The sequence below is a fragment of the Delphinapterus leucas genome, chromosome 16, assembly GCF_059928025.1.
Source record: "Delphinapterus leucas isolate spDelLeu-1000000601 "Yukka" chromosome 16, BTC_Dleu_Yukka2, whole genome shotgun sequence".
Classification (NCBI taxonomy): domain Eukaryota; kingdom Metazoa; phylum Chordata; class Mammalia; order Artiodactyla; family Monodontidae; genus Delphinapterus; species Delphinapterus leucas.
In genome coordinates, this window is record NC_143144.1 from 40,574,799 (window position 1) to 40,588,108 (window position 13,310).

At 46.8% G+C, this 13,310-nt stretch overlaps 1 protein-coding gene across 5 annotated transcripts in view; it reads left to right on the forward strand.

Moving 5' to 3' along the window:
- Positions 1 to 13,310, forward strand: part of WDFY4 (WDFY family member 4) — a 278,500-nt gene that overhangs the window by 123,648 nt on the left and 141,542 nt on the right. For all 5 annotated transcript variants that reach the window (XM_089897807.1, XM_089897809.1, XM_089897805.1 and 2 more), the window contains exons 32-35: positions 8,020 to 8,184; positions 10,860 to 11,063; positions 11,771 to 11,885; positions 13,148 to 13,305. In XM_089897807.1, coding sequence (XP_089753933.1) covers positions 8,020 to 8,184; positions 10,860 to 11,063; positions 11,771 to 11,885; positions 13,148 to 13,305 — 642 coding nt within the window. The remainder of the gene's footprint in view (positions 1 to 8,019; positions 8,185 to 10,859; positions 11,064 to 11,770; positions 11,886 to 13,147; positions 13,306 to 13,310) is intronic.

A 13,310-nucleotide genomic window follows, 5' to 3' on the forward strand; every position in this document is an offset into this window, starting at 1 on the left:
TATTCTTGCCTCCTCTATCAAAGATAAGGTGACCATATGTGCATGGCTTTATCTCTGGGCTTTCTAGCCTGTTCCATTGGTCTATATTTCTGTTTTTGTGCCACTACCATACTGCCTTGATTACTGTGGCTTTGTGGTATAGTCTGAAGTCAGAGCGCCTGATTCCTCCAGCTCCGTTTTTCTTTCTCAAGATTGCTTTGGCTATTTGGGGTCTTTTTTGTTTCCATACAAACTGTGAAATTTTTATTCTGGTTCTGTGAAAAATGCCATTGGTATTTTGATAGGGATTGCATTGAATATGTAGATTGCTTTGGGTAGTATAGTCATTTTCACAATGTTGATTCTTCCAATCCAAGAACATGGTATATCTCTCCATCTGTTTGTATCATCTTTAATTTCTTTCATCAGTGTCTTATAGTTTTCTGCATACAGGTCTTTTGTCTCCTTAGGTAGGTTTATTCCTAGCTATTTTATTCTTTTTGTTGCACTGGTAAATGGGAGTGTTTCCTTAATTTCTCTTTCAGATTTTTCATCATTAGTGTATAGAAATGCAAGAGATTTCTGTGCATTAATTTTGTATCCTGCTACTTTACCAAATTCATTGATTACCTCTCGTAGTTTTCTGGTGGCATCTTTAGGATTCTCTATGTATAGTATCATGTCATCTGCAAACAGTGACAGTTTTACTTCTTCTTTGCCGTTTTGGATTCCTTTTGTTTCTTTTTCTTCTCTGATTGCCGTGGCTAAAACTTCCAAAACTATGTTGAATAATAATGGTGAGAGTGGGCAGCCTTGTCTTGTTCCTGATCTTAGTGGAAATGGTTTCAGTTTTTCACCATTGAGAACAATGTTGGCTGTGGGTTTGTCATATATGGCCATTATTATGTTGAGGTAAGTTCCCTCTATGCCTACTTTCTGGAGGGTTTTTATCATAAATGGGTGTTGAATTTTGTCGAAAGCTTTTTCTGCATCTATTGAGATGATCATATGGGTTTTTGTTTGTTTTTTTTTTGTGGTACGCGGGCCTCTCACTGTTGTGGCCTCTCCCATTGCGGAGTACAGGCTCTGGATGTGCAGGCTCAGCAGCCATGGCTCATGGGCCTAGCTGCTCCGTGGCATGTGGGATCTTCCCTGGACCGGGGCACAAACCCGTGTCCCCTGCATCGGCAGGCGGACTCTCAACCACTGTGCCACGAGGGAAGCCTGATCATATGGTTTTAATCCTTCAATTTGTTAATATGGTGTATCACATTGATTGATTTGTGCATATTGAAGAATCCTTGCATTCCTGGGATAAACCCCACTTGATCATGGTGTATGATCCTTTTAATGTGCTGTTGGATTCAGTTTGCTAGTGTTTTGTTGCGGATTTTTGCATCTATGTTCATCAGTGATATTGGCCAGTAGTTTTCTTTTTTTGTGACATCTTTATCTGGTTTTGGTATCAAGGTGATGGTGGCCTCGTAGAATGAGCTTGGAAAGTGTTCTTCCCTCTGCTATATTTTGGAAGAGTTTGAGAAGGATAGGTGTTAGCTCTTCTCTAAATGTTTGATAGAATTGGCCTGTGAAGCCATCTGGTCCTGGGCTTTTGTTTGTTGGAAGATTTTTAATCACAGTTTCAATTTCAGTGCTTGTGATTGGTCTGTTTATAATTTCTATTTCTCCTTGGTTCAATCTCAGAAGGTTGTGCTTTTCTAAGAATTTGTCCATTTCTTCCAGGTTGTCCATTTTATTGGCATGGAGTTGCTTGTAGTAGTCTCTCATGATCTTTTGTATTTCTGCAGTGTCAGTTGTTACTTCTCGTTTTTCATTTCTAATTCTGTTGATTTGAGTCTTTTCCCTTTTTTTTTTTGATGAGTCTGGCTAATGGTTTATCAATTTTTTTATCTTCTCAAAGAACGAACTTTTAGTTTTATTGATCTTTGCTGTTGTGTCCTTCATTTCTTTTTCATTTATTTCTGATCTGATTTTTATGATTTCTTTCTGCTCACTTTGGGTTTTTTTTTTCTTCTTTCTCTAATTGCTTTAGGTGTAAGTTTACGTTGTTTATCTGAGATTTTTATTGTTTCTTGCGGTAGGATTGTATTGCTATACACTTCCCTCTTAGAACTGCTTTTGCTTCATCCCAGAGGTTTTGGGTCATCGTGTTTTCATTGTCATTTGTTTCTAGGTATTTTTTGATTTCCTCTTTGATTTCTTCAGTGATCTCTTGGATATTTAGTAGCGTATTGTTTAGCTTCCATGTGTTTGTATTTTTTACAGCTTTGTTTCTGTAATTGGTATCTAGTCTCATAGCGTTGTGGTCAGAAAAGATACTTGATACGATTTCAATTTTCTTAAATTTACCAAGGCTTGATTTGTGACCAAAGATATGATCTATCCTGGAGAATGCTGCATGAGCACTTGAGAAGAAAGTGTATTCTGTTGTTTTTGGATTGAATGTCCTATAAATATCAATTAAGTCCATCTTGTTTAATGCGTATTTAAAGCTTGTGTTTCCTTATTATTTTCATTTTGGATGATTTTTCCATTGGTGCAAGTAGGGTGTTAAAGTCCGCTACTATGATTGTGTTACTGTGGATTTCCCCTTTTATGGCTATTAGCCTTTGCCTTATGTATTGAGGTGCTCCTATGTTGGGTGCATAAATATTTACAATTGTTATATCTTCTTCTTGGATTGATCCCTTGATCATTATGTAGTGTCCTTTTTTGTCTCTTGTAATAGTCTTTATTGTAAAGTCTATTTTGTCTGATAGGAGAATTGCTACTCCAGCTTTCTTTTGATTTCCATTTGTATGGAATATCTTTTTCCATCCCCTCACTTTCAGTCTGTGTGTGTCCCTAGGTCTGAAGTGGGTCTCTTGCAGATAGCGTATATACGGGTCTTGTTTTTGTATCCATTCAGCCAGCCTATGTCTCTTGGTTGGAGCATTTAATCCATTTACATTTAAGGTAGTTATCGATATGTATGTTCCTATTACCATTTTGTTAATTGTTTTGGGTTTGTTATTGTAGCTCTTTTCCTTCACTTGTTTTTCCTGCCTAGAGAAGTTCCTTTAGCATTTGTTGTAAATCTGGTTTGGTGGTGCTGAATTCTCTTAGCTTTTTCTTGTCTGTAAAGTTTTTAATTTCTCTGTCGAATCTGAATGAGATCCTTGCTGGGTAGAGTAATCTTGGTTGTAGGTTTTTCCCTTTCATTACTTTAAATATGTCCTGCCACTCCGTTCTGGCTTGCAGAGTTTCTGCTGAAAGATCAGCTGTTAACCTTATGGAGATTCCCTTGTATGTTATTTGTGGCTTTTCCCTTGCTGCTTTTAGTATTTTTTCCTTTGTATTTAATTTTTGATAGATTAATATGTGTCTTGGCATGTTTCTCCTTGGATTTATCCTGTATGGGACTCTCTATGCTTCCTGGACTTGATTGACTATTTCCTTTCCCACATTAGGGAAGTTTTCAACTATAATCTCTTCAAATATTTTCTCAGTCCCTTTCTTTTTCTCTTCTTCTTCTGGGACCCCTATAATTCGAATGTTGGTGCATTTAATGTCCCAGAGGTCTCTGAGACTATCCTTAATTCTTTTCACTCTTTTTTCTTTATTCTGTTCTGTGGTAGTTATTTCCACTATTTTATCTTCCAGGTCACTTATCCGTTCTTCTGCCTCAGTTATTCTGCTATTGATTCCTTCTAGAGAATTTTAAATTTTATTTATTGTGTTGTTTATCATTGTTTGCTCTTTAGTTCTTGTAGGTCCTTATTAAACGTTTCTTGCAGGTCCTTATTAAACGTTTCTTGCATTCTGTCTATTCTATTTCCAAGATTTTGGATCATCTTTACTGTCATTACTCTGAATTCTTTTTCAGGTAGACTGCCTATTTCCTCTTCATTTGTTAGGTCTGGTGGGTTTTTATCTTGCTCCTTCTTCTGTTGCATATTTCTCTGTCTTCTCATTTTGCTTAACTTACTGTGTTTGGGGTCTCCTTTTCACAGGCTGCAGGTTTGTAGTTCCCATTGTTTTTGGTGTCTGCCCCCAGTGGGTTATGTTGGTTCAGTGGGCTGTGTAGGCTTCCTGGTGGCGGGGACTGGTGCCTGTGTTCTGGTGGATGAGGCTGGATCTTGTCTTTCTGGTGGGCAGGACCGTGTCCAGTGGTGTGTTTTGGGGTGTCTGTGAACTTATTATGATTTTAGGCAGGCTTTCTGCTAATGGGTGGGGTTGTGTTCCTGTCTTGCTAGTTGTTTGGCATGGGGTGTCCAGCACTGGAGCTTGCTGGTTGTTGAGTGCAGCTGGGTCTTAGCATTGAGACGGAGATCTCTGGGAGAGCGCTCGCCGATTGATATTACATGGGGCCGGGAGGTCTCCTGTGGTCCTGTGTCCTGAACTCGGCTCTCCCGCCTCAGAGGCTCAGGCCTGACACCTGGCTGGAGCACCAAGACCCTGTCAGCCACATGACTCAGAAGAGAAAGGAGAAAAAAAAAGAAAGATAAATAAATAAATAAATAAATAAAATAAAGTTATTAAAATAAAAAATAAAAAAATATTACTAAAATAAAAAGAATTAAAAAGTAATTTAAAAAAAGCAGAGCAACCAAACCAATAAACAAATCCACCAAGGATAACAAGCAATAAAACTATACTAAGATAAACATAAAAATCAGTAACTAGTCTGTCACATACAGCAAACCCCAAGTCTACAGTTGCTCCCAAAGTCCACCTCCTCGTTTCGGGGTGATTCATTGTCTATTCAGGCATTCCACAGATGCAGGGTACATCAAGTTGATTGTGGAGATTTAATCCGCTGCTCCTGAGGCTGCTGGAGGAGATTCCCCTTTCTCTTCTTTGCTCGCACAGCTCCTGGGGTTCAGCTTTGGATTTGGCCCCGCCTCTGCATGTAGGTCGCCTGAGGGCGTCTGTTCTTCGCTCAGACAGGAGGGGGTTAAAGGAGCCGCTGATTAGGGGGCTCTGGCTCACTCAGGCTGGGGGGAGGGAGGGGCACGGAATGCGGGGTGAGCCTGCGGCGGCACAGGCCGGAGTGATGTTGCAAAACAGCCCGAGGCGCACTGCGTGTTCTCCCGGGGAAGTTGTCCCTGGATCACAGGACCCTGGTAGTGGTGGGCTGCACAGCCTCCTGGGAGGAGAGGTGTCGAGCGTGATCTGTGCTCTCACACAGCCTTCTTGGTGGCTGCAGCAGCAGTCTTAGCGTCTCATGCCCGTCTCTGGGGTCCGCGCTGTTAGCCACGGCTTGCTCCTATCTCTGGAGCTTGTTTAGGTGGAGCTCTGAATCCCCTCTCCTCGCACGCCCCGAAACAATGGTCTCTTGATTCTTAGGCAGTTCCAGACTTTTTCCCAGACCCCCTCCCGGCTAGCTGTGGCACACTAGCCCCCTTCAGGCTGTGTTCACAGAGCCAACCCCAGTCCTCTCCCTGGGATCTGACCTCCGAAGCCGAAGCCTCAGCTCCCAGCTCCCACCTGCCCCAGCGGGTGAGCAGACAAGCCTCTCAGGCTGGTGAGTGCTGGTCAGCACCAATCCTCCATGCGGGAATATCTCTGCTTTGCCCTCTGCACCCCTGTTGCTGCGCTCTCTGTGACTCCGAAGCTTCCCCTCCACCCACTCCCCGTTTCCACCAGTAAAGGGGCTTCCTAGTGTGTGGAAGCTTTTCCTCCTTCACAGCTCCCTCCCAGAGGTGCAGGTCCCCTCCTGCACCTATTCTTTTGCCTCTGTTTTTTCTTTTTTCTTTTGTCCTACCCAGGTATGTGGGGAGTTTCTTGCCTTTTGGGAAGTCTGAGGTCTTCTGCCAGCGTTCAGTTGGTGTTTTGTAGGAGTTGTTCCACATATATATGTATTTTTGATGTATTTGTGGTGAGGAAGGTGATCTCCATGTCTTACTCCCCCACCATCTTGGTTCATTCTTTTTTATTGTTCAGTAGTATTTTATTGTGATAATGGATCACTATTTATATATTCATTCTGGGTTGTTTCCATTTGGAAATATTATGAATAAAGCTGCTACGTACATATCTTCTGGTGGACATACATCTTTCTGTAGGAAATATACGCAGGGTGAAGTTGAGGGTTATAATCTTTACACATGATTTGTTTTAGTAGATATTGCCAAATAGTTCTCCAAAGTGAAGTGCCAATTTACACTCACCAGCTCTTATTCTGGGAAGGTTCTAGTTGCTCCTGGTCCTTGTCAATATTTAACATTGTCGTCTTGTAGTTGTTAGCGATTCTGCTATGTGCACCTATCCTTGGGAGCAGACAGCATTCTCTCCCTTGTGCAAATGTAGACATTGAAGCTGTGGAGGTTAACTCACTCAGGCAGGGTCACAGAGCGAGGGCACGGTGGAGGCACGTGTGTCCAGCATTAGCATTTCATTCCAGGGCACTACCTTGCCTAAGGACCTTCAGGGGATGTCTGTTTCTTAGTATATCAAATCCAAATTCTTCCAAAAGTCCAAGTCCTCTATATCTGACCTCATCTCCCAGCATCCTCTGTATTTACCGTGCGCTAATCACTGTGAAAATAGGCCTGAAGCACTAAAATGTCTCACTTAATCCTTATGACAGTCTTATGAAATAGGTCATATTATGATCCTTGTTTTGCAGAGTTGGGACTGGAGGTGTAGGGGGATTAAGAAAGTGGTGCAAAACCACACTGTTAGTAAGCAGCAGAGGCAGTATTCAAACCAGGCCTACTAGCTCCAGAAAATCTCTCTGAACTCTGACTTCTGGTCCTCCCGCTAAGTCTAACATCGTGCTGTATGAACCTGGTGGAAAAGCCAGGTGCAGGTGACTTCAGAAGGAGGTTTCCTCTGCCTGCCTGCTCAGCTCATACCAAACCCTCACAAGATCTCGGAAATGAGATTTTACACCTCTCTCTAGTTGTCCCATACGTATTGCCTTTCTTTCTTCAATTAGGTTTGAGTTTTCTAGAATGAGGCTTAGTTCCAGACATTTGGTACCTAATTGGTAAACAGGACATGCGACCTCATGCACACAGGGCCAGGACTCGAGGCAGGCTGGTTGGGAAATGAGGAAGCTGTGGTGGGAGGGGCTGGGGATGAGGAACTGGCAAGAGGAAGACCCGACGTCCACCTGTAACGTCCACAGGAGTAGAGGCTGAGGGTCATTCAGTCTAGTTGTTGGCGTGGCTGTGTAGGGAATGACCCTGATATTAAGGTTGCTCAATTTTCAAGTTCCAGGCTGTCCATCCAGGACAGAGAAGGACCTCAGGCAGCAGCTGGACACACGGAGGCTAGAGTTAGTGTCCAGAAAGAGTGACTGGCCACAGCTGGTTAAGGGAGCTGGGCTCCAGCAAGACGCTAGTGTGCAGCCACGATGGAGGCTCAGCCATGTGGCCAAGACCAGGTTATGGTTTGAGGCAAACGGGTGCCTGGGTCCCCTCAGGGTACTGGGTATCACTTCAGTGCAACATGATCTATTCCAGAGCCCTGGCTGGTGGGGAAGGGGCTCCTCAAGCCCTGGCAGCCTTGGACAGGGTTTGTCCAGGCTCTGTAACTGGGAGTATTAGCACTGAGCTGGGGAAGGCTGGCGTCAACCCTAACTGGCAAGTTCCTTGAGCACAGAGGCCATGTCACACCACATAGAGGCAGTATGGGGAAGGCAGTCAGACGTTATAACCAGGTTGCCTGGGTTCAACTCCTGGCTCTGCCCCTTATATGCTGGTTGAACGTTAACATACTGCTTAACCTCTCTGTGTCTTTGTCTTCCCATCTGTAAAATAGGGGTAAATATAAAACGTGCCTCAGAGGGTTGTTGTGAGGTGAGAAGAGGAATTTGTGTGAAGCCCTTAGAGCAAGCCTGAGCATATTAAACCCTTCCTCAATTGATGACAAGTATCCTGTTCTAATCCACAGTTTTAGGTGTCTTGCAGTAAGGTGTCTTGTTGAGAGTCTCAGAAAGGAGGTCATCTCCCTAGATTTCAAATCTTCTGGTTCCTATGCAGCCCCAAGTCATGCTCCCATGCACCGCCTCTCATGAAGTGTGTCCCTGATCAGCCCTTGACAGGTTCTGGAGACAGCGCCTGGGAACAGACATTCCCAGCCAGCGTGCTGCAGTTCCTTGGCATCGTGCACAGCACCTACCCCCAGGATCCGGCCTGGCGGGCCCCAGAGTTCCTCCAGACCTTGGCTGCAGTCACCTTCCCCCTGGGAACCCATCAGGTAGGACATGCCTCTGCCCTACCCCGGTGAGAGCAGGGGTGAGCGTCATCACCCTTCACGGGCAAAGGACAGAATTCCTCCCCACCCCTCCCCAAATTAAAATACATTTAAGGCAACTTAGCTGAAACCTTCAGTAAACAACTCGGGTAATTTTCCTTCTCTTTATGAGATGATGCTTCAGGTCATTTTTGGTTCTCAGAGTGAATAAGTTTTTGATTCGTCAGGAATCTCAGTAATGAGAAATTTGATGGTAGATCAAGTCCAATTTTATATGGAATACCCACACATTGATGATCGTATGAAAGAACAGATTCCATCCCAGGAAACCTGCGGCCGGTGCCCCAGCCGGGGGAGGGGTGGAACTGTCACAGTGTCCCATCTTCTTTGCAGCACACTTGTCCTGTTTGCAGGCCACGGCATCTTTCAATCAGAGGGTTTGCCAAGGCCCAGCTGGGAGCGCAGGGGGACCAACTGGGTCTTGAGGACAAAGTGTGGGTGTGGGGGTAGAGAGGGCGCTACAGGAAGAGATGTGAGTGAGTTTGAGAGCAAGAGCCAGTCCCAGCCGATCAGGGGACTCAGTGGGCTAAGAGCATCTGAGAGGAGCGGGCGAGGACAGGCGTGAAGGCAGGTGCAGGAGGAGGAAGAGCAGAAATCTGAATAGGAGGTGAGACCCAGCCAGGGAGAGTGAATTAGCGACGCCTGTCTACAAATCAGTAACTGTAGCCAAAGGAACACGCTAGGCATGTTGGTAAGTAGAGGGTCTGGAAGCCATGTGAAGCACAGTGAGGTCAGGTAATATTTGCTCTGTAATTATTTGCTAAATGACCAAGTGAATGAACCTGCTCTTTTAGCTATTCTTTTCTAGAAGTGTATTCATGGTGCCAGCCTGAGCACCTACAACAGTCCTGAGCCTGGTGCTTCACATCCCCTAACATGCCCTGATGCAGGAGGTGTTAAAGGGGGAGGGGAGATTCAGGGAGGTGAAGCGGCACAGACTCGTTTCCTCCCGGTTTAGTGGGACGATGAGACCCATCTCACAAAAGGGTTGAGGAGATGAAACATGACACAGCTTATGTGATTAATAAGTGACAGAACCAAGATTTACACCTCAGTCTCTCACCCCAAAGCCCATGTCCTTTCCATCAGTCAGTTTAAAATAACATTAAATGACCTAATAGAATTTGAGTATTTAGTTTTAATAAAAAGACAAAATGTAAGGAGTAGAAGGTTTGCAAAAAGATAAAATAGTTTGATGGGTTAATATCAACTAAAGCAACATACTAGAAAAGTAAGTAAAAAAAGATGCAATAAAGAGCAAAGGAAGGCACTGTGAGCAGCACTGAAGGGGGTGGGGAATGGGACCCCCGCCCAGAAGCCAGGCAGGCAGCCCTACAGACTGCCTCTCACCACTCCCCCCACCTGGAGTGGGCTGGGCCCTGGAGTCAACGGCCTGAACTTCCCAGCCCAGATCCCCACCTCAGCCCCTCGCCCACAGGCTAGGCTCGCCATCTGCTAAGTTAGGGTTCCAGCCGGCTGCCCACCAGCAGCCACAAAGCACACTCTGACCCAGGGCTCTGCCTCCCCTCGCTCAATAGTTCCTGCCTGAGGGAGGGCCTGGCCCAAAGTCACCTCCCAGCCTACTGTGGATGAGACAGGCGCCAGTTCCAGAGCTCTTATCCCCATAGCTCCTTGCCTTGCTTCAGCTCCAAGTCGGCTCCAAAAGGCCTTTGTTGCACAGAACGCATGACAGACTTTCTGCGTGCAGAACGCTGGTGGCCAAAAGGGTTTTGATTTGCTATGATTTTATATGGCATCTTTCCAGTCAAGGCCGCGTGGCGCTAATTAATGCAGTCATCACCTCCCTAGGTGCTGTTAAGTTCATTTTATGGCTTAATTAAGAATTGCTGCGTTAATTTTATGAATGAGCCAAGGGAGAAACCAACAGATAAACTTGCATGAAAAGTTCATGGGCCAGGAGTCAGGCATCCCTGGCCGCATGTCCTTGGGCGTGTCATTTGGCCTCCCAGCATCTCCATGTCTTCCAGGATGTATCTGGGCTAATGACCCCCATCTCATTTATCTCCCAATCTTTTTATAAATGTAAAACTGAGAAAGTGAAGGCCAAGGCACTTCAGGGACTTGGACGCCAGGACTGGCTGAAGTCCTACTTCTCTTTCCACCTGAGGGTCCTACCTGTCAACATCAGCAGAGCCTGACAGGCAGTAAAGGTGAGGGCCCCACAGGAAGGTGGGAACCGGCTATCTTGACCGTACATCAGGGCCAGGCATTGCTACATGCACTATTTCTCACTGCATCTCACACATCTTTGTGTGTTCCTTTCCATCATTACTATTTGACTGATGGGGAGCTGTGGCACCGAGGAGGGAAGTGCCTTGCACGGGATACATCCTGGGCTTCCTCGCTGAGCACTGCAGGTCTCTCTTGCTCTGTGCCCAGCTTCTGTCCATCACTCCCACCCATCTGGAGTTCGGAGGCCACAGCAGGCCATCTTTGAGCCCTGGGACTCTGGGCGAGCTGCCTACCTCCTCGGAGCCTCAATTTCCTTACATGTTAATGGGTTTGATGAGAATCCCACCGTGCACACCTCAGAGGTGGATGTGAGAGTGCCTTGAGGCAGGGTAGGCCGCTCATGCTGGGGTTCTCTTGTCTTTGAGGGGGCCGTGACAGAGGCTACCCAGGACACCAGCAGTCCTGAGGCCGAGCCTGAAGGCAACAGCACTGAGGAGGGTCTGCAGGCTCCTGCTGAGTCACATCCCACCCGGAAGCAGCTGAGGGAATTCATGCAGCTACTCTTGAGGGAGCTCTTGCTTGGGGCTCCCAACCCCAAGCAGTGGCTGCCGCTGGAGGTGCTCCTGGAGGTGGGTTGGAAAGGGTGTCGTTGGGCTCTGTGCTGTGGGAGGGCGTGGGCACCGGGAGGGCGGGGTGTGCCCAGGGAGACCTGAGGGCTGATCTCTTGAGAGAGCTCATCCAGGCCTGTCCATGCCAGTTGGCTTGTGGTCAGGAACCTCTCCTGGCACTGCAGTGATTGGTGGGAGGACATCCTCTGGAAACCACAGGCCCCGGCAGAGCAGGGAGCTCACCAAGCAGCAAGTCAATAGATGAATGAGGGCAGGTCTTAGCCAGGTTTCTAGAAGCAGAGCCTGAGACAGGGATTCCGTGGGAGTACTTTGGGGGGCGATGCTCTCAGGAAAGCAGAGAAGGGATGCAGAGGAGAACAAGGGAGGACCTAGCCAGGAAGTGGTCTCAGAAGTAGCCTGGGCCAGAGCAGTAGTGTGCTATCTGCATCCCAGAGTTGGCCCCACGTTAAGGCACCTGACAGGTGGTTATTGGCTGTGGGCCCCCCACCCCTTGCCTCCTTGCCCTAGGAAGTAGGCATTGCTTCCCAGTTGAGGCAGTTTGGTCAGCAGAGGACAGTGCCCCAGAGAAGGGGCAGTTGTGAGCTGTTGGCAGCCCAAACTCCCAGCCCTGGCAGTATTAGCATATGGGCCAGGCAGAGGGACCTGGTGGGCACTGAGTGAACATCGTGGCCATGTGGCTGCTGTCTTAATCCAGGGTTTACTTCCAGGCTTCTCCAGACAATGCCACCGGCCAACAGAAGCGAGACTTTCAATCTGAGGTCTTGCTTTCCACCATGGAAATATTTCACATGATGAGTGGAGGCCAGGCACCAGTGCTTAGAGGTGAGTGGGGGTGGATGACTTGCTCCTCCTGTTCATGACATAAAGCTGCTGACAGCTGAGCAGGGCAGCCACAATCCTGCCAGCCACTGACCCCAGGACTCTAGAGGAAGTCTAGGCTGCAGGACTGTAGGGCGCTTTAGGAGCCACAGGAAGATGCCCTCCACCTGTTCTTGTTGTTCACAACAAGAGCTCAGTGACCTCGCTCGGAGACCCCAGGGATGGCATACTTACTACTTTCCATGTCACCCCTGCCATTGTTGGGTCAGTCAGAGATGGGAAGTCCTGTTCTCTGAGCCAAAATCAGTTCGCCTCTAGCTTCAGTAGAATTTTCTTCTTCCTATGAGGGGAGTCAAGATGTCAACCTGAATTTAACATTCTTCTGCTCACCTACGCCTGGGCACAGCAAATGTTTCTTAAATGAATGAACCCGGATGAAGACGCTGCCATTGCCCCTAAGAAGTTCAAACTGAAACTTCATTCAGAACATTTGGTTCCGAGGCAGCTGTACCTTCCCGACAAGATTAAACAAAAGCTCTTTCTGTGGTTCTTGAGTCGTGGAATCCTTAGTGATGCAGCTCATCTTCTGGACTCCTCTTGCTCCACAGTGCAGAAGCCCTGACTTTTGGTTTTCTGGGGTATCTGAAGTGTGGTAGGCTAGTGGAGTGGTGAAAAGCGTGAGCTTGGTAGCCCATTTCTGGGCACGGTTCTGTCACTGGACGGTGGTATTACTCCGGGCAGGTGCCTGACCCTGTGAGTGAGGAGGATAATCGTGGCTAACTTACAGGGTTGCTTTAAAGATTAACTGAGATCATTGCATCCATGTCTGAGCACAATGCCTGCTGTGTTGGTGAGCACAGGTAGATGACCTGACCTTACAGCTTCATCCTCTGTCCAAATAACAGCAGGGCCTTGGGTCACCATGACAGCCTTCCCATTACCGTATGCCTTAAATTCTCACCCACTCTTCTTCCAAATGGCCACTGGAAGAAATGCTGCTCTGTACTTGCCTTCTCCCCATTTGGTTTATATCACTGATTGTTCAGGATTGATTTACTTTGAATAAATGTGTGTTCATTGGGCACCTGTTGTATATAAGACCCCATTTTTGGAGCAACAGAGTACGCAGAGGGTTACAGTGAGCTGTACAGAGGTGAGTAAGATGTGGTTGGTTACCAAGAGGGGCTTGGAGATTGTTGTGGAGAGAAGGCAGTTTAGACTGATGATTTCTCAGCCTTGGTCTGTCACCCTCCCCCAACCCCCAGGCAGTAGAGAGCCTCAGCCAAATGCAGAAGCTGCTGCTGCTCCTTCACTTGCCAGCATCTCCCAGTTCGTCCAGAAGCTGGTGGAGAAGCTGTACAGTGGAATATTCTCAGCAGACCCCAGGCACATCCTTCTCTTCATCACGGAGCACATAATGTTGGTAAG